The 21086-nt window shown below is 46.5% G+C and overlaps 1 protein-coding gene across 1 annotated transcript in view; it reads left to right on the top strand.

The window, feature by feature from the left end:
- The window catches only part of LOC140917722 (actin-binding protein WASF3), a 55109-nt gene extending 35056 nt beyond the window's left edge, over positions 1 to 20053 (top strand). The window contains exons 4-9 of the mRNA XM_073361103.2: positions 2805 to 2958; positions 4100 to 4217; positions 5833 to 6008; positions 6595 to 6855; positions 9474 to 9865; positions 10691 to 20053. Coding sequence (XP_073217204.1) covers positions 2805 to 2958; positions 4100 to 4217; positions 5833 to 6008; positions 6595 to 6855; positions 9474 to 9865; positions 10691 to 10848 — 1259 coding nt within the window. The 3' untranslated portion in view covers positions 10849 to 20053. The remainder of the gene's footprint in view (positions 1 to 2804; positions 2959 to 4099; positions 4218 to 5832; positions 6009 to 6594; positions 6856 to 9473; positions 9866 to 10690) is intronic.
- Positions 20054 to 21086: the final 1033 nt, after the last annotated feature.

Below are 21086 nucleotides of genomic sequence, written 5' to 3'. Positions count from 1 at the left end.
TAAGTGGCAACAGGATTTGGCCTCTGGCGTTGAATACTGGTTCCAGCTGGCTGGAAGTATTTCTGCAGGCTGTGCCCATTGCAACACACGTCCTTCCCTTGGAAATGTCGCCGCGTGTTTCTTTAAGAAGATCTTCCCTGCGCTGTCTCAGAGGTAGCCCCGTGTAATGCCACAGTTGCTATGGTTATTTCTTCATTGAATCCCTGGAATGCAGGTAACTTATCAGTCACGTCTCAGTGCTTCTCATGGGCAGCCTTAGGTATCTGCTGATGCGGCCGTGAATTGCCCGTCACCCGGGGTCACAGCGGCTACCCACCTGGACAAGGAGAATTGGGCAGTCTGTCACTGCCACTCCTTAACCCCTGCAGACAGAAGGCGGCGATTCCTGCCTTCCAGACCACCCCTCCCTCCTTGTGTGGCGTAGCTGCTGCCTTGGCAGCCCTCCATGCAAAATATGTTAAGAGAAAATACCGCCGGCAAACATATGAACAGTTACCTTGTTTGGGAGCAGAGAGAATACAGGCAATTATTTGATCAGCTCACTGCATGGGATTAGCCTGAGAGAGGAGCAGAGGATGGCGGGGAAGCAGGAAACCTGCCTAATTAATCAATGTGACTGATGGACAGTCAGACATATGAAGAAGCACTACAAACATCCCAATGGAGGCTAAAGACATGGGGATCTAGGCACTGGAGCACAGGCAACAGACCCTGGTACATAGGTACAGGAGTGCAGGCCGTAACACATACGGAGCCTTTCTCCTGCTAAACAAGCGCTCAGTGTGTCTGCAGATGAGAGCTGTGAGGGAAATGATTTTCCCATCCTAGGAAAATTTCTGAGATACTGAAAAAATGCCCCACCCCGAATCAGGGCGAGAAATCGTTCTCAAATCTTTTTACAGACTGAAAAGCTGAAAAAAAAAATTTTTGGCTCCAGTTAATCAAACTGTTTCATTTTGACAACTTTTAAACTTTTTTCCCAAACATTTTTTTTAGTCAAAAAGAAGTGTTGAAACTAACCCTTTCCTGTGAAAAGTTTGGGTTTGATGAATCGACATTTGCTGATGTTAAAAAGCTTCATTGAAAAATTCCTGACCAGCTGTATTGCAGACACACACAGCCTGGCTAGAGAGCGGATTCAATGGATGTAGGTTGCTTCCTGGTCTGCTGAACAGGCTAGGAGACAGCCATGACTGTGCTGGGCTTTTGATGTGGGAACTTGATATCTTTTGAATACTGGGGAGAAGAAGGAGAGTGGCAAATGCTAACAGGTCCACAAAGCCAGAGTCCCAGCAAATAGCAGAGGGGGGCCAGTGCAATCTTTCTGATGAGGCATTAGGAGTTAGAGATGAACCACAAGCCCTCAAGTTTAGCCTGGAGCAGAACTTCCACAAAGTTTCCGGGTGTTGAGATCTGGGGGGGTTGGTTCAGGCCCATCTCTAATAAGAATTGGCCAAGAATTCAAGACAGCCTGGTTGAATATAGTGCAGAGTAGGCAACACCACTGTTTGTAAAAGTGTCACGCTGCATGTGGCTGCAAAGGATGTTAGAAAATTAAAATTGGACTTATCATTGGGCTTAGCTTAGAAAAATTCCTCTGCACAAAATCCCATTGCACTCTGCCACGTCCCTTCGCTTTGTGACTTTTGGAGCAAAATTGCTCTGTTTTTCACCAATCAAAAGGTACCGCTGTTCCATGCAAAGGAGACTTAACCAGGGTCAAGAATCTGCCCCAGTAAATTTGCATGTGTATCTGACAGAGCCTGGCACACTCCCTCCATTAGAGACAGTTTGCCTTTCCTTGGACATTTAGCCTCTGTAACATCCAGTGCATTCATACAGCTCACACTGATGTGCGGAACTTCTGCTTGTGCTTGCCTGACACAAATCCTGCCACGAGTGAAACTTCACCCAATGTAGGTCTCTTTCAATTCAGTGATGAAAACGTGCCCACTTCCCATCAAAGAAGGGAGGCCTGTCAGCAGAGCTGTCACAGCGTATGCCTGTGCGCAAGCTCAGAGTGGTTCCTTTTTTTGGCAAATTGCTGTTTTCCATCCGGTGGGAGCTCCTGCAGCACGACTTGTAGTGGAGTTGGCATCTCAGGCAGTCAGCAGGAAAGCTTTGGATGGCTCAAGTGGCTGTGCCGGAGGTTGGATTTCTGCCTCCCACTCTTCCCACACACAGCTCTGCCTCATTTGCCCACATGCAGGAGAGGCCGGGGCAAATGCTCGCTGATCTAAAGGGCTGGATGGATTGTCATTGATTGTGGAGGAAATGGCAGAAATTCCGCTTGCTGCCATCGGAGAGGCTTTGATTTTAACAGTGAAATAACACAGAGGTGGAAATATTAATGCCTAGGCACCACTGGCATCCAAAGTGACCTGGGATGAGTCTCTAGCCTGCACAAATAAACTCAAATTGAACACGAGCCAACCTTTTAGTCTAGAGTATCAAAGTCTGGTTTATGTTTTGAATAGCTGTACATTTACACGCTGGGTTTCGGGTGAGGCCGGCAAGCATGCAGCATGAGTGTTGGGCACAGGGGAAAACAGCAGGCATGCCATGTGAGTGCTGGATGCAGTGCACATGTTGGGCACAGGTGGGACTGGCAAACACACAATGTGAGCATTAGGGCTGGAGTGCTCAAATGCAAGGACACAGTGCGAATGGCGAGGGTGCATTGTTAGTGCAGGGTGCAGAGAGAAAAGGCCGGCACCTGGCTCAGGAGTTGTGTTGAGAATGCAAAGAGCAGGCCCCCAGCCTTTCCCCTGGCACATGAAGGTTTCTTTCTTGTGTGGTCACAGTTTCACTTCAAGACATCAACATGCGGAAAGCATTCAAGAGCTCAACGGTGCAGAACCAGCAGGTGGTCTCTCGGAACTCCATCCCTAACCCCGTGATGGAGATGTACCAGCGGTGTGACAAGCCGCCACCGCTCAACATCCTCACGGCATACAGGTAGGGCATGTGCGGGCTGGGCCTGAGCAACATGCCTCATGCCCACTCTGTGACCACGGTGTACGGTTCAACATAGACCAAACAATTCCTAGCCGAGCCAAACCTACTCTGGAAGAGATTGTTTCCTATCAGATTGGAAGGATCCACTTCTGATCAGCCTTACATCAGTTTTACTCGAATGTAACTCCATTGCCTTTGGTGGTGTTACTTCTGATTTACTTCAGCATTAGCTAGCTCAGAATCAGGCCCCTTATCTCTTTGCTTGTACACTTTGTTCATGCTGCTGTATGGGGCTTCCTCTGGAAGTCCATTGTTGCCCTTGTCCTCAAGTGCTGCGCTGGAGTCAGCCTGAAGTCACAGTTGTTTCGAGCGGTGTTACTGGGTGGTTACAGGAGAATATTGGTCCACTGTTTGGTGATGGTTCAGTAAATGATGCTCTTTTCCCGGCTGTTCAGCTTTCTCGGCATTGCAGGTACCACGATCGCATCTCTCGTACAAGACAACCGAAACCACCCAGAGTTTATTTAATACAGCCAATAATACTCTGTACTTGCACAGTGCAGATCCTCCAATGACAAATGTGATGTGAGAAAGCGTCACTGATCACTAACAGTTTGAAGCTAAATATGGCCTGGATCATCTAAAAAGGCAGGAACCCAAACCCCACCCTCATGTATCTCTAGGGGGTGGGAGGGAGTTGTAACATATGGGAGCTTCTTTGGAAAATTAGAGGGTCTCCTGGAATTCTATATCAGCCTGTATGTCAAACAGGCCTTAATAAACCACTGACTTTGAAGCCAATAGTATTTTCCATTTTTTAGCAATTACTTGAGTGTCCTTTGTGCCAAATCCTTAATGATCTATGTTGTGGTGAGAGGGGAATGGGAGGAGAGTGGGATAGGGGATGGGGATGGAACAGTGAGGGGATGGAAGGCGGCAGCTAGAGAGAAGAGAATAGGCAACTATAGGCTGAAGCAAAGAGGTGTCTTGCCACCAACCAGCGGAGCTCGTTGGGGTTCGTTTCCCAAGTGCTGGGCTCATTAACGTGCCTTTGTTTTTAGCCATTAAGTTATTAATAATATTTTATCCTGTTGCTGAGAATTTCCTCTACCCCTCCTCAACTCTGCTGTGATCATTTCAGGGATGACAAGAAAGATGGCCTCAAATTCTACACCGACCCTTCATATTTCTTCAACCTGTGGAAGGAGAAGATGCTGCAGGCGACTGAGGACAAGAGAAAGGAGAAACGCCGGCAGAAGGTAAAGGCATCAGAGAAAGCTCTGAATCAGGCCTAAGATGAGGCTGGTCTGGACTTAGTTTGATAGTCTGATACGGTCTGGTTATAGTGTCCTTCTGAAATGGGAGCAGTATCTCTTGCTCTTTCTGCCATTTCTAAGGTGCCCTTCACCGTACTATCATCCTCAAACTCATGTCCAGTCAATGCTGCTCTGGTGGTAGTCACTTGTGAAGGAGGCCTGCTAGGTTCCCACCCTATCACCTGAACAGGCTACTGCCCAAGGAGCCCTGGGTGGAGCTTGGGTATTCTTACCTCATGTGTGCCAGTCACCAGTTGTGAGGTTTTTACATTCAGGAAACATACAGATCTCCTAATGTCCAGACCAGCAATAAAAGAATCACAAGACAGTCTAGTGTCCATGAATTTCTGGTTTGTTGCTTGCTCTGGTTTGGGGAGTCATATGACACTGAAACCTTTGGAAAACAAATCCCTCTTGGCTATTTTTGACATTATGCTACCTTGATTGAAGTCCCCTGTATGCCCCTTAGCTATAAGGCATTCAAGGGATTGGCCCCTGAGAATAGAAATATAAAGGAAATCTGGAGTTTCAGTGGTAGGTAAAGGATACCCCATTGCTTTTCTTTTTAAAGAGCCCAGGGACAGAAAAGCAGGTCTTAAAATAGAAGCAAGCCCCACATGTGGTCAGAAAACATGTTTAAGGCCTGGGTTGAAGAGAAACAGGCTTATCCCATAAGCACCAGTGGATGCTGCTGGACCTTGTCTTGTCCTGTTTGCTTTGGCTAATGCCTATTCTGATGGAAGATGTCAGAGCAATGGGTGTGGGAATGGCTCACTGGAATCCAAAGGCTCACATGGGCTATGCAACAAAGGGCAATTGGCATGAGCTTGAGATTCACCCTGACGCTATTACCTCCATCAAGTGTGACTGCGGACTTGAATTTCCATGTTCTCATAGACTCATAGACATTAAGGTCAGAAGGGACCATCATGATCATCTAGTCTGACTTCCTGCACATTGCAGGCCACAGAACTTCACCCACTCCTAACCTCTGGCTGAGTTACTGATGTCCTCACTGTTCTCTGGGTTGTCAGTAGTTTGGCTCAGGCTTCCAAATCTACATGGAAATCACATGGAAAGTCTCTGGAATGTATTCCAGACGCCAATGATTCTACCCCAGCTTTCACAGCTAATTGTACCAGTTTAGAAGGTGAAGACACTGGCTGAACTTGCCGGTGCTCACAGCCTTCCGTTCCATTGTACATGCTCTGGGCTGCTCCAGAACCAGCCTTGTGATTGCGATTGGTGTTTAGATCAGCACAACCTTATTACGTAGTTGAATGAAAAACAGGCAGTGGTGGTGCACCAGGACTCATCATTACAGGAGGGAAAGGGAGTGTGGAGGGGAAGTGCTAACAATATGTCCTAGTAGTTGGGACTCAGGATCTAAAATAATATGTCCTGAGAATTCCAGGATTGTTTGGTATCCCTGTTACCCTTATATACATAACCTAAAATCCTTACTTGAAGTCAAGCTCAAACAAACATTGTGCTGTGTACAGTCAGCAGGCAGCCACCCTGCAGTCATGCTAACAGGACAGTGCTTATCTGCTTCCAGGAGCAGCGGTTAGTGGAAGATTCCACCCGGGAGGTGAAGAAAGTGAGAAAAGCCCGCAACCGGCGCCTGGAGTGGAACATGATGGCATATGATAAAGAATTCCGGCCCGATAACAGGTTCTCACCATCCCCATATCACATGGCCTCATCGGAAGGATCACTGTCCCCAGACAATAGGCAGGTTTTCTGTATTACACGCTTTATTGTTTTTCTTTGCTTTTCTTCACCTTTCTTTTTTCCTTTTCGATTTTCTGGGTGAATTGGTTCCTCATGGCAGTGAAGGACCCTTAGCGCTGGCTAGGAAGCAGGTTCAGGGAAGGCAGGCACTGTGCAAACTACTCCCACAGCCTGCTGCTTAGCACATGTACCTGCGTTCTGATGTGCAACACCCCTGCTAGGTTGGTCCTGCACCTGCCGAATCATGTCTAATTCCGCATTGGTTTTGCGATCTCTGTGTGGAGCTGAGATGAGACCAGAACATTTTCATTTGGGACCTAAGCTAGGATTTCCACCCAGCTGAGCTGAAAGGCTAGTTCGTTAGCCTGAAAGGCTATTGCCGCCTCCCTACCCTCTGCTTGCACCATCCCAATACGGTCTTGCATGTTTGTATTTTGGTGGCTACACATCATGTCTCCTCGTGTTGATGCCTTGATCCCAAATGCCAATAGGTGCCATAATACTCCTCCCTGACCTGTCCTCACCTTGCCTTCCCTCCAGGCCCTCCATACAGGAATACAACCTTTGGTATTTTTGTGTGCAATAGATCTTATGCGTCAGATGCAGCTGATCACTCATACCCAGCCAGTCCTAACCACCCTGTGCAGCAATTAGCTCCAGCCTCACACCTGTCAACTGACAACAAAGAAATCATCCTGGTCGCTAACCAGGCCCAGGAACATGTCTACAGGCCCTCAGCAGCAGGAAGCCGTCAGAACAGTCTCAACCGAGTCCAGCAGCCCCATGTGCCGCAGCATCCAGAGACTATATTGAATGGACCAAGACCTCAGATAGTCAAGGAGTATGGGTATGGATTTCAACCTGCTTTCCTTCATCCAGTGACCTGTTTCTCCCTTTAAATGAGTTTCGTGCTTTGGAAAGGTGCCCGGTTGACAGCCATAGAAAGTGAGGTCCTCTGTCCACAGAACAAGTAAGCGATAGGCAGCAACTGTCCCGTAGATGGTCCTTCTGTAAGTGTCCCTTACCATTCATGAGGTGAGAGATGGTAGTTCAGTCTCCATGACCCAGTCATCCCTTTAGTCATGTGATCAGCCTGCCAACAAGAACATCAGTTGGTGCCATCTGTGAGGGTGCTTTGTGAGAGGGCAACACCTGTTGATCAGGAACTGCACTCAGAAAACACCATCTCCTTTCACATCATGCCACAGTGATGACTAGACCAGTACAAGACTGGTCCAAATTCAATCCAGTAACCTCGATATGTAAAGATCCCTATCCTAGTCCCAACTCTCTGACTCATCCAGCCTTCCCCTTGCTACTAGCCTTTACTGTCACCCAAAGATAAACTGCTGTCAAAAAAGTCATAATCAAGCTCAGATTCTGCCCTCTGTCATCCCGTGGAACCCTGTACATGGTTCTATTTGAGGGCAGAATTTTGCTCGTGATGATTTCTGCCAATTAGAAGGTGGCAGGGGAGGGGAAATAATTTGTTCGGGACCTTGGACAGCTTCCAGTGAGCACTTGGCTTGGGGAGACCTTTCCTATTCTGCAAGTATTCTCTTTCTGTTTTTCAGTGCCCTCCAAGTTCATAATCCCATGGGAGCTCTTACTCCAGAGTCACAAGCAAAACAAAAGACTAAAAAAATAATTCAATCCATTCATTTGAGATGGTCCTTTAAAGGGGCCATTTGGGTTCTAAACTCAATTCTCTTCCTGGGTATGTCTGCACTGCAATAAAAGACCCATGGCATGGGCAGCACTAGCCTGCATCAGTGGACTTGGGCTCACAGGGCTTGGGCTGTGGGCCTATAAAATGGCAGTGTAGATGTTTGGGCTGGAGCCCAGGCTCTGAGACCCCTTGAGACTCCAGCTCGAGCCTGAACGTCCTACACTGCTATAATAACGAGGTGTCCTTGTGGCACCTTAGAGACTAACACATTTATTTGGGCATAAGCTTTTGTGGGTTAGAACCCACTTCATCAGATGCACTGCTATGTTTAGCCCTATAGCCTGAGCCCCACAAGCCCAAGTCAGCTGACCCAAGTTCTGAGACTTGGTGCTGAGGGTTTTTTATTGCAGTGTAGATGTATCCTCTTTCTCTGTCTGGTCAGCTTCACCATCAAATAAAAGGATTTCAGTCTTCAAAGATCATTATGTATCCTGAGCCTAACAGGATCCTACAGATTGTCACACTGCTCCTTCTAATTCAGTATCACTTTGAATAGCTAAAGTGACCGATGCCAGAGGCTTCAGAGGAAGGTGTAATCTCCCCTGCACCCTCACAGAAATGAACCTAAATGCACAATTCTGTACAACGGGAGGGAGATTTCATCCTGACCCCAGCAGTCAGTCAGACCAGCCTTGACAGAGAATAATTTGTAGCCCCTTTAACTTTGTCTCAGCTGGTGTAATTGCGGATACTGTTCCTGGTATGATGCAGGGACTTAACCGGCTTTTGTGAATGAGTCTGAAGCACCTCACTGCCACTATGTTACCTGCCCCTTTGGCATCTGCAAGGCAAAGACATTTTCCAAACAATAAGTTAACAATATATTTTCTTTTGGGTGGAACACTGATCTATCAGAGGCTGTGGACCCCTGTCACAGCGGTTTCCATTCAGAGGCACAATGTACTGACCTAAGGATGGGGATTGAGCCAGATCTCTGTATTCCCCTTACTTTTTGTACGTTTAAATGATCAGTCACTCAGTAGGACTTCAGCATATCCTTTCAAGGTGAAATACGGAGAACAGGTGTCCCCTGACCAGAGGGAACATAACCTTCCAGGCCATCTGAAGCCACGTTCACCAGCGTCTCAGCTCTCACTCAAGATTTACAAGCTTCCCTCCCCACACTACTTTGCCTTACACCCTCCTTCAGTTGCTGTCCTGCCCCTGCCTCTGAGCATGTAAATCCCACGTGTTTTTACATACTCACTGAATGGCAAACTGGTCCAAGATACAGTATTTTACAGCTTATGCCCATTGTTTAATCAACTTCCATGGCCCAGAGACTTCCTTGGCAGTTACACCTGCTGGAACCAGGCCTGGAGTTGATCCGGTATATCCACTTACAGGGACTGAGTTCCCTGTCATTTTTGGTGTTTATGTCTTTTCGGGTGACACTTTAGAAAACTGTCTGCTTTTGTTACCAAAGTGGGTTTCTCTGAATATATAGGAATCATTTCAAATGCAGCCACTGCTGGGGTGGAACATGGGAGCTGTTTACCAGCACATAGCTGAGCTGCACAATAGTTTAGGACAGACATTGGAGATAAATGCCGTGCTCACTTTAAACTGCGGGGGGGAATTGAGCTTGTGCATTTCCCAAAGCTGGGATGTTTGGGTTGCCACTAGGGGACCCTGAGTGGCGGCTCCTTACATTACGGTTCGTGTGTGGTATTTCTTTAGCAAGCGTGGTTTCTGCTATTGCCATTGATTTGCTTTCTGTCCTTTAATTGTTGCAGTCCCCAGCAGATGCCCCTGGCAGAATACTTTGTGCCTCCTGCTCCTCCGCCCCCACCCCCTGTGATACCTTCGGCTCAGACTGCCTTCGACAGCCCCATTTCAGCCCCTCCTGCCCTGGCGCCCAGCGCGGCAGCCTCTGTGGCTCACCCGTCATACGCACCTTCCCCGCCTCCGGCTCCACCCTGCCCATATGCTGCTTCCACCCCTCAGACTGGCCCCATGGGGCCCCCCGTCGCACCTCCCCCACCTCCACCTGGTCCTCCAACAGTCGCTGCCTCGCCGGCTCACTCGGCGTCATCCCCGGCGGCGGTGGTTGAGCCTCGGAAACCTCAGATCCCTCTGATACCAATGAGCGATGCCAGGAGCGACCTGCTTGCTGCGATTCGGAGGGGTGAGTTATGGCCTGGGACACTGGCACTGACCAGCAGTGAGGGGGAGGGGTCTTGGCTCAGCAGAGATGGAGAGAGAAGGACATGTTGGGGATTCCAGCAGACGCACATGCCCACGCACGCTAGAGGCCTGATCCAAAGCCCGTTGTAGTCAGTGCAAAGTCCCGCACTGGTTTCCATGATCTGGGATCAAGGCCCGCGTGTTCAGGGGACCTCTGAAGAAGATTTTGTTGCTAATGTTACCTGTAAACACTGAAGAGAGGGGAATTATTGATGGGGGGTTAGAAGAAGGAGAGATGGGATGAAACTGAGCAAAGGACCATTCAGTCTGGATATCAGGGGAAACATACTGCATGCAGCTTCCCAGGGAACGTGGTGGAAAGCCCCATCATTCAGGATGTTTAAAACCGGGATGCACAGAGCACAAGCAAATGCCCAATAGGGAACAAGCTTGCATTAGGCACCATGGAGAAAGCGGTGGACAGCATGATCTAACATGCCTTTTCCTTCTTCATTTCTGCGAACAACGCTGGGTTGAACAGTAGGGAGGGAGGCAGATAGGCAGGCTGTGGCTCTGGAGCCCCGTGGAGCCCACTGGTGGGCAGGCGGGTGGATTTTTACAGGTCCTCCTCTTTGCCAGATCCATAGAGGAGATGAGTCAGCTACAGCACCAGCTAGGGAGCAGTAGTTTAAGCTACAGCAGCCAATGCTTTTAGTTCTGAAGGTCCCTGGTTCACTCTTTGGGTGGCCATCACACATGCTTATATAGACAATGGGAGTAAGCTGCTCTTGCTGACCTTGGAGATTTTCCTTCCTCTCTACTGCAGGAATTCAACTCCGGAAAGTCCAGGAACAGTGGGAGCAGGAGGCGAAGAAGGAGCCAGTTGGCAATGATGTAGCCACTATCCTGTCCCGCAGGATTGCAGTGGAGTACAGCGAATCCGACGATGACTCGGAGCTGGACGACAATGAGTGGTCAGATTAAGAGAGCTCAGAATGCTGTGTTGGAGTGTACTCCCCCCTCCCTGCTTCTCCACAAGAAGGTGTGCATGGCTGGGCTTCCCTGAAAGCGAATGCTGACCGCCGTCAGCAGTTAGTGTGGCTTATTCAGGAGCTTTGCTTTTACACCATGTTGCATTGTTGAAAAAATGATGGCAGTGTTGTCAGTGGAGAGTGTGCATTGGTGGGACATGCTTTAAAAGCAGTAATAACAGCCATAGGCCCAGAATCTCGCCAGGTGTGGCTATGACACTTTAATAATGCTGAGAACACAATGAGGTGAGGATCAATGGAGTTACTCTGGATTTACACTAGGGTGGCGGCAATCACAAGCTGGCCCCATGCATGTGTTTGTAGAGAAACAAAACTGCAGAAACAGCACTGCTTATTTGGCCAGATGTTAATTTTATAATGAAAAGCTCCTGAAAAAGCATCCTGTTCCCATAGCAAATACAGCCACATGGTCTTAGGTGTCTAGAGATCACAATTCACTTGTTTGTATTTTCTGCAGATGTTTAAAATTGTTGGGATTTGGACCATAGGAACCAGGGAAAAGCTCTGTTCGTTGCCCTGAAAGTTACATGCAGAAAGAGTCTGTTTTCCCTTTAAAGTAATGTCGTTAGCTTTGCGTTCTGACAGTCAGAAAGGAGAGTTCTCTGCTGTCTCCCAGTTTCACTTTTAAGAGCACATCCTGGGGTGGCACAGATGTTTGTGGAATGGTTATATTTCCCTCTCTGCACTCAGATTCCCTGGAGAAGAGCATGAAAGGAAAGTTTAATGTAAACCTGCTCTTCTCTTGCCATCAGCCAAGAAACAAAGCACTCATTACTGAGTAGAAAGGGATAAAGTCAGCTTAAAGAGAAAAGAACCTTGCAATAGATTTAAGTTGTCTAAGAAAGATTCTGAAGGCCTAGAAATAACTGGCTGACAGTGCTGTCCTATTGTTGTATCACCTTATTATTATTTGAAATAAAATTAACCAGGCTAAATACAACTCTCAGCTGCACCAAAGCAACCCCACTGGAGTTAGTAGGGAGCAATATTTGTCCCTTTGGGTTGAATTTTGATTTTCAGTTTCTATTATCTGAGAATCTCCTTGTACAATTGAGGCGAATTCAATCTTATTCCCGAAATAGTTATTGAGGGAACAATTCTTCCACTTTTACTCAGGCTGAATAGTACTGTACTCCAAGAGCAGTGGTACTGGGTCGGGGTGGAGTACAGCAAACCTGACAATGACTCTGAACTGGGGGATGATGAGTAAGATTGGCAGGATCAGGCCCTGAGTTAAGATGCTGAAAACACCAGTGAATAGTATTTGGTTTATTAATCCAAATGGACAGTGATTCATAAAAGCATTTTCATGCATACTAAGGGAGAAGCCCTGAGAATCCAAAGGGATCCTATGGGAAATATTGAAAACCCACAGTCAGTTCTGAAAACTACAAGAGAACAGGAAATGGATTCTGACCAATAGAAAACTGGCCAGTGTCACCCTTGAGTCTGTATGATATGGTCAAATAGGGCCCCAGTGTTCCAGGGACACACACGTACACATCAGCAAATTCACCATTTCCACTTCCCCATCCACAGTCTTGTCTGACTCATGGGTGGTGAATGAAACTGGATTCTCTTATTTCCCTCCCGGTAACAGGAAGCTTACACTTTGGCTCCACCCTCTGGCTTCTTTGTCCATGCAGGTGACTGAAAAAAGCCAAGGGAAGGATACAGGCAGCTAGTGGTCAGCCGGAGTGAGAATGCCTGGGGTGCCTGCAGGCAGGAAGACCTGGTGAAGGGCAGGGAAAACGTTGGCTGGAGCCCACAAGTGTCACTTTGAATAGGGTCCCATTTGGCTAGTGCCACCATTCACCCTTATCTACTAGAGAATGCTGCTATTGAGCCAGCCCGCTTTGCAGGGAGCGGGGGCGATGGGGTTCGCTATTCTAACCAAGCAGCAATAGTTCCTGAAAAACTGCAGCTAGACGGCACATGTCAGACCAGCAACAGGAAAGGAGAAAGAAAACAAGACAACAATCCAGCAGGATGCAACACAGATTCTCAGTGGCATTAACAGAGGACCCAACAGCTCAGCTGCAGCTCCTGGGGCAATGGGAATGTTAAACACATATAGAAAGAGCTGGTGCCATGTTGTTGAGCTGGGAAGTCCTGGTATGCAGTAGTTACACCAAAGGCTCTTGCTCCTACCATCATCTTGTCTCTGTTAAGAACTAGCAGGCAACCCCCTCCCTGAGAAATGGAAAATACAGAGGTAGGAAGCTGCAAGCCAAACCCTGATCTCTTTACTCAGGCAAGTAGCGCCACTGAAGTCAATGATGCTGCTTTCCTCAGTGAGGCGAGTAGGATTAGACCCCTACTGCAAGGTCAGGAAAAGCCTTGTATGTTAAAAATAACATATACAAAACCACATAAGTATTTATTATATGGTGTTGTTAATATATGCATGATTTTGATGTGACCCACAAATGAAGAGAAATCCCAGACTGATGGGCTTGATGTGTAAGATGAAAAACATAATATATTCAGACATAAAGTGAATGCTAACGAGATTTAGTAATTGCCTTTATCTTTGGTACTGATCGTAGGTTTATATCAGCTGGCCCACATGGCTGTGATAAAGCAGTGATGGGATTGGCAACAGCCCCTGAACATTGGCCCTGTTGTGTGTGAGTGCGGAGGAAGGGGGATTTTGACTTGAGGGCTACATGGCACCTCAGGAAGGGAAAAGGCTGCAAGGAGACTTCCCCTTATGACCTTGTGTGGGGCCTCGGCACAGTCCCTGCCCTTGCATGCTGGATGTGCAAGGTGTGGGGACTCTAATGCAGAGAAGGATATTGGTGTCAGGTGAGGCATTGTAGGCACAGTGCCTGAGGGAATGGCCTCCAGAGCGCAGACCACTACCCTTCTCACCTTTGCAAATGTGAGCTGTGTCTTAAAGCCACAGAGCCTGACTCTGCTCTACTTTCACTGGTTTCATACCTGTGTAGCTCCATTAACTTCAGTGAGTTACTCCTGATTTACTCTGGTTTATGACATCAGAATCAGGTGCACAGTCTTGCCCACCACAGATTGGCTCCTACCTGTGACAGGGCCAGACTCTGCCCAGTTTACTCAAGCAAAACTCACTAGTTCATGGGAGCCTGGCCTGAACTAGAGGATAGGACTTGGCTCTGCAATGGGTTTGTTGTCATTTGCACAACCCAAGATGTTAGTTGATCATTTTCTCCAGCATTGTTGACATGGCCTTTCATAAGACATCATAACAAACCAAAGCTGGGGCCTCTCTCCAAACCGGCACACCTGCTTTCAGGCATAAAGTGGCCTGGGGGATAGGATTAAAATTCATAATGATCTGGACCAACTGGGAAATGACTGCCTAGGAAGGAGTACTGCAGAAAGGGATCTGGGGATTATAGTGCATCACAAGCTAAATATGAGTCAACAGTTTCACACTGTTGCACAAAAAGCAAACATCATTCTGGGATGTATTAGCAGGAGTGTTGTAAGCAAGACATGAGAAGTAATTCTTCCGCTTTACTCCGTGCTGATTAGGCTTCAACTGGAGTATTGTGTCCAGTTCTGGGCACCACATTTCAGGAAAGATATGAACAAACTGGAGAAAGGCCAGAGAAGAGCAACAAAAATGATGAAAGGTCTGAAAAACATGACCTATAAGGGAAGATTGAAAAAATTGGGTTTGTTTAGTCTGGAGGAGAGACGACTGAAAGGGGACATGATAACACTTTTCAAATACATAAAAGGTTGTTAAAAGGAGGAGGGAGAAAAATTGTTCTCATTAACTTCTGAGGATAGGACAAGAAGCAATGGGCTTAAGCAGCAAAGGTAGTTTAGGTTAGACATTATAGGAAAAGCTTCCTGTCAGGTAGTTAAACACTGGAACAAATTGCCTAGGAGGTTGTGGAATCTCCGTCACTGGAGGCTTTTAAAATAGGTTATACAAACACCTGTCAGGGGTGGTTTAGTTATTACATAGCCCTGCTTTGAGTGCAGGGGACTGGACTAGATGGGCTCTAGGCACCATCAAAGCAAGCACGTGTTTGGGGCGGCACAATTCCAGGGGCGGCATTCTGGCCACCCTTTATTTATTTTTTTTTTTTGCTTGGGCAGTTGCGCTCTCAGAGCTTGGGGTGGCAAATTTTTTGCTCGGGGTGGCAAAAAACCTAGAGCTGGCCCTGACTAGATGACCTCTCGAGGTCCCTTCCAGTCCTACACGTCTATGACTCTATGATTCTGCTCCCTTTGATGTCAGTGGCAAAACCCCTGGTAGTTTCAGAAGAAGCAAGATTAGCCCTCAAAGCTGTACATAGGAAGACATATCTTGGTTAGGAACTGTGGGGACAGACACACATGGAGACAGAGGCATAGCCCACAGGTCACAGCCCCGGAGCACATGGCTTTATGTCAGCATTGCACTGCCCAGATTCTGGCCTGCTATGGGAGCTGAAACAGCTCCTGGTGTGAACTCGAAGAGGGGCTACTCTCACTTACAGCACCATCCCCGTGGCTGTCTGTAGGCTGCACTACAGCCCACGACAGTGAGTGATATGGGGACACCTCTTCCTACACTGGCATGCGATGGCCAGAGTAGAAAGGGGCCCTTATGTGCTGCGATTGAGGAGGGTAGTGTATTGGCTGCTTACGTTGGCCCTATGTTGCTCTTGCACTAGGGGGATTGATCCCCAGCCTGTTCTGTCTCCTTAACAACTCCAGTCCATTGCTGGAGCACCGCTGGCCACCATTGGCCCCTCTCTTTTGTGTTTATAGCTGTAGTTGCATTATGTGTTGTGCTAAGCAATCCACTGAGGAGTAGCTGTAGTAAGATTGATCAGGCCCATGCCAGGATTGATCCTGTAGTATATTTCCTAGCACACAGCTTTGGAGTGTTTTGTTCTCTCTGGGGTCACACCAGCCATCTTTCCGAAAGTCCATTTGGCCACATGGTTGTTGCACAGCAGCCTAAGGGACAAAGTCTTTTGGATGGCGGGGTGTTTAACAGAGACGCTTTTAAAGCTATATCTACTCAGTGCATGCGGGTAGGTGCGCACTTGTGCTGTTTGCAGAGACAAAATGCCACCGTGAACCCTCTCACAGCAGTTGAGTGGACTTGCTTTTCCTTCCATATCTATTTACGTGCTTGTGCCATATGCTCCCCTCCTCTCCCTCATAAATACCACCTGATTCAGAGCACATGTTGCTGTCCTTTTGCTGCAGCTCTGTCTAGAACCATCGCTCCCCCTCAGACATAAGCACATTCCCTACACAAAGTTCTGCAAGCAAAGCAGGAGAATCACAGCTCACTAAGAGTTTATGGGCCAGATCCCCATAAACTGGCGCAGTTCACCTGACTTCTGTGGAGCAACACTGAGTTACTCCATCGGACCATACATGTTTTCTATGGGCCTGATCCTACAAAGGGGGTGAGCATCCTCATTTGCCATTGACTTGAGGGGCTCAGCACCTCAGTGGATTGGTCCTTATATAGTTTTGTTAGGCAGAATTAATATATTTTTGTCCCAAGTCCTACATTATGTATCAAATCAAATGTATATAGGCCCAGATCCTCAACAGGTGTATACTGATGTATCTCCATTTAAGTCAACGGTACTATAATAATTTACACCAGCTGAGAATAGGGTCCATAAACTCCTAGTTTTAAATATTTTGTATATGTGTGCCTGTTTCCATATACACTGCTAAAAGTAGGCCAGGCTACGTTATACAACCAGAAACATTCAGTCCCCAGATGGGGTGATATAAAAGTGAATATTTAAATATTTTATCTAGCTTGGCAGCCAGTAAAAAGTACAATCCAGGTCACAGCTGATTGAATTTCTCCTCTCTATCAAGTACATCAGAAGCAGGCTGAGCAAAAATCCACTATACATTAAGGTGTAATGTGTCATGTTAAAAGAGAGCCTGATAGTTTACTGACAACACACAATCACACTATGCCAAACATTTAACAACCTGGACCTACCTAGTGAGAGCTCCTATTTCCATTTTATGAGTCTTGTCATGCCTGCCAATTTATGGACATTGATTAAAAATAGTAAATAAAAGATTGCATACAGGGGAAACTGTATTCAGTTTATTTACCACATGAGATATCCTGTAGCCAGTTAAAAATAAATACATTATGTTGAGCCTGCTATGGAGAATCAGTTGAAGCATCTACTCCATGGAGTCCACAAGGGATGTGTCTGTGCAGATCTTCCTGGGAAATGACTAGTTACTATGGTGATGAGTATCCCAGAGATAGAGAGGTAGATCTTCCATAAATGAGGTCTATTCTCCATGGCTAATTATGTTACTGAAGTCTGATCCAACTCCTGTTGAAGTGAATGGAAAGTGCAGTGCAGGGCAGGTCCAGACATCAGACCCTGTTTTTCCCTTGACTTCAGTGAGAATTGGATCAGGCTCTTGAGCCTAGCGGTTCTCACAGGATCATTACCTGAAAGACAAGGGATTATTTATTTTCCAACCTTCCTCTGAGGATTTGAAGAATACTGTTGTGATGCAGTAAACTGGGGAAGAGCTACCATCATATTGCTCAAATGCTCCTACTTTTGAAGATGTCCTGTTCCTTGAAGGCTTTGCTTTTGGTGACCAAACATAATATTTAGTTTGGATTCTCCAGAGAGCTCTGACCTCATAAATCTTCTATCTTTAGCTCTTTTTTAAGCTGCCTGACAGTGTAACCGGTAGCTGCTTGTTTTAGCTGAGAGAAGCTCCCCCCTCTCCCGCATTTTCGGCACACTGATACTTTTATGTTTGAGTGATGTGCTAGCAATTTCTCAGAACAGGTGACACTTCATGGTACTGGGGCATAAATGTTGTGCAACTGTGGGCCTGGTCCTGAAGTCACACCCATTAAAGTCAATGAGAACCTTGTCTGAATAAGGGCTTCAGGATCAGGCCTGTAATAACTTTACTTAGGCTTTAGTGGTAAGTGCCATGTAATTACACACTGATAGAACCATAGATATTAGAGATGAGTGACTTGTGGGGCTTGTCTTAGTTCATATGTCCACCAGCACTGGATTGTTCTCTCTTGAAATTACTTGTTCCTATGGATTAATGTGGACCAAATCTTCTGACTCAGGTCAGGACTGTAGTAAAGTCCTGGACACGATGGCACAGAACAAGAGTCTACTGTGCAGAGAGAAGCACTGCAAGGATAATGAATGTACAGCCCTAGCAGAGCAAAGCTACCTTGAGCAGGTTTGTGAGGGGGGTTTTCAGGGTGTGGCCAGTGGATCCACATGCCAGAAAACCCCTGGTATTGGTGTTGCAGTGACTGCAGAGGCTCCCCTATGCCTGGCAGCATCAGCTCCCCTGCCATTCTGTGGTCCCAGGAGAGGCATTCCAACCCTAAGGAACTTTCCTATGAAGAGCTCTCAGGCTCTGCGCATGGTAGAGGCTCTGGTCCTGTGTCACTAGATCCAATCAGCGGGATTGTATTTACCGTTATTATTATTTATGGCATCACAGGTCAGCGTGGCACTTTACGGACAAAAATAAAAGGACAGGACGGTCTCCTGAGGAGCTTGCAGTTTAACGTAGAGATCATATAACCTGCACTGCACTTTAAAAGATCAATCATTTACACATTCATAAATTTACCATCTAATTAGATGCTATTTGTGGTGTCATTAATTACCCTGCCACTACATTGTAATTACTCATTAGTGCCTGAATAAAGAGAGAGCACAAGTGAGCCAGGGGTTTAGGGTGAGATTGGCAGTTTAGGCTTCTCAGCATCTATTAAAGTGCTAGAAGTGTTGCCCTGGGAAGTAATACTATGTATTTTTAAAACTGGTATCTGTGCTCCCAGACATATTTTGCCTTTATTTGTCTTTCTTGCTTTGCATTGAATGAGGCAGTCATGCTGGTCCTTCATCCATCATAGCCCAAAGTAGAGGTAAAGATGTCCATTTCACAAACACCATCACAGCTGGCACTCATGCCTAGCTGGGAGCCTCAATAGTGAGACTGATTGATTAGGCCCTGGAGACTGAACAAACCTGTCTCCCCTAGAAGGGGGTCTATCCGGGTGAAGGTTGCAACACATGGATGGTAAGTTGGGAGTGTTTGTGCTAACACTCCTTTGTAGATTTATGGGTACCTCCCCGCAGCTGGCCCCAGAGTTGCCTTTCCAGCACCGTATAGCAGCACTAAAAATGGGGTCTAGTTTACCAGGTACCGTTAGCTTTTCCCTTTTTGGTATCATTCCATACATGAATCATGCCTGGCTGAGAAGAAGTATTCTACATGCAGGTGGTGGTGATGTTTAGTCTATCATAGAGCATGGATAGTAAGGGGTATACAGCTTATTGATGTAGTAAACAATTCATGTACTTTTGATGGTACACTGACATAGCTGAGAATAAACATGTGGCCAGAGGATGTCAGAGGTTAGTCACAGCACAGACTAACACAGAGCATCCATCACATTCTAGTACAGTATACTTCAAGGGTTTTAGTACTTGGGACCAGATTTTCAAAGGTATTTAGGTGCCTTGCTTGCTTGGGTACATTATTTCCTTTCCAAGAGTGTTCATTATCATACTCACTGCTAGGAATAATGGATTAGAGGTAGAGCTAGTCATAGACTCAAAAGATAATAGGTTAATCTTCCCCGCCAAACAATATGAATATTTACACATGGCCAAAGATAAGACAGTAAAAATCAAGGGCCAGATTTTCAAAGGTATTCAGGCACTTAAAGATGCAGCTAGATGTCAAGTGGGACTTTCAAAAGCACCTAAGCAAGCAAGGCACATAACTACCTTTGAAAATCTGGTCCCAAGTGCTAAAGTCTGCTTGTTCGGTTGCAGAAACATGTGTCAGCAGTTTGACTACATGGACCAAGCACATCCTGCTTGCTTGCTTCCCTGCAGAATTTTCAGAAATGCCTAGCTGGGGGTTTCAGTGGTACATCCTCACAGCTCCCAGGGGCACACTCAATGTATGAACTCCACTGGCACGGTTAACCCCTATGACTATGCTTTGCACTGTCTGCTTAGCGCATTGGGGTACTTTGTGTAGTATATATAACCCTTAATGAAAAAGAACAATTTGTACATCAGATAATGTAAGATAAATGTGGAGAAGAAACCTTGTGTTCAGTACGATTAAAGACATGCTTTCTAGTTGGCTTTTTTTTTAATCTATAAAACACACACATAATGTATTACACAAGGCCAGGATTTGATCTCTCTCTCTCTATTGTTTTGGATGGTCAATAACGTTAGTAAGTTGTGCATGCATCCAGAACATGACAATTTAAATCACATGTCAATTTAATATCTAAGGAAATTCAAGGATTGTCATAGTCTGATATGTTTAGCTTTTGAATCTGACTAATTAGCTGCATGATTTCACTCCATAGTTTCTAGACCTGATAAATAATGATCATGATGCATTAAATGTACGCAGGGTTTCCTATTAAGGCTGTATATCAAGAGGTGAGATTGGTTCCCATTGGGATTCTGTCTGTACATTCATGTTGTGTTCAGTTAGCCCTTAAGGAATGTTTCTCCTTGGGCATTACAGGCAAGGTCAGACTCGTAGATAGCTGACCCCTAATATCTTTATTTAAGATCCAGAAGGGTCTTTAGCCAGGTCTGATTTTCCTTCAGTGAGTTGTCTAGGATTGCCTCTCCAGATTGAGCCTTGCCCAAGTGACTGATCCTGCAGTCATTTGCTGAGGCAAAGTGTGTATTACTTTTAATGGGCTATTTTCCCTGAGTAAGCCCTCAAGACTCCAATAGCTTGAGGTTTCAGAAATGCTTCCAAGGTAAACAAAACAAGAGATGATTTGATCTTCCCTAATCGTCTCCTTCTGTGGTGTAGGAATCTCTGACTGGAGAACCCAGGACAGAGGAGAATGTGTCACAGGAAGGAAGGGGGGATGAACTATCACTCCATGAAATATGTGGAGAAAATATGGCCAGGCAGATGGAATGCAGCGCACCACAGTGTCCTTGGGAGGCAAAACTGGCACATTAGCTGGTCTAATCTCTTCTCTGTTAGTCCGAGTTTGCACAGAGCTCTGAAGATGTAAAGTGCGAATGATTAGTGGGTTCTCACCCTTTCCCACACAATGCACCTTTCCTTAAGATGGTCACCCTCTCATGGGTACCTCCCCACAACTGGCCTCCCAGAACTGATACTAAACCTCCT

The sequence above is a fragment of the Lepidochelys kempii genome, chromosome 9 (genome assembly GCF_965140285.1).
Source record: "Lepidochelys kempii isolate rLepKem1 chromosome 9, rLepKem1.hap1, whole genome shotgun sequence".
In the NCBI taxonomy this organism is placed as follows: domain Eukaryota; kingdom Metazoa; phylum Chordata; order Testudines; family Cheloniidae; genus Lepidochelys; species Lepidochelys kempii.
Note: the sequence above shows the minus strand (reverse complement) of the source record. Positions and strands in the feature narration are given on the sequence as shown.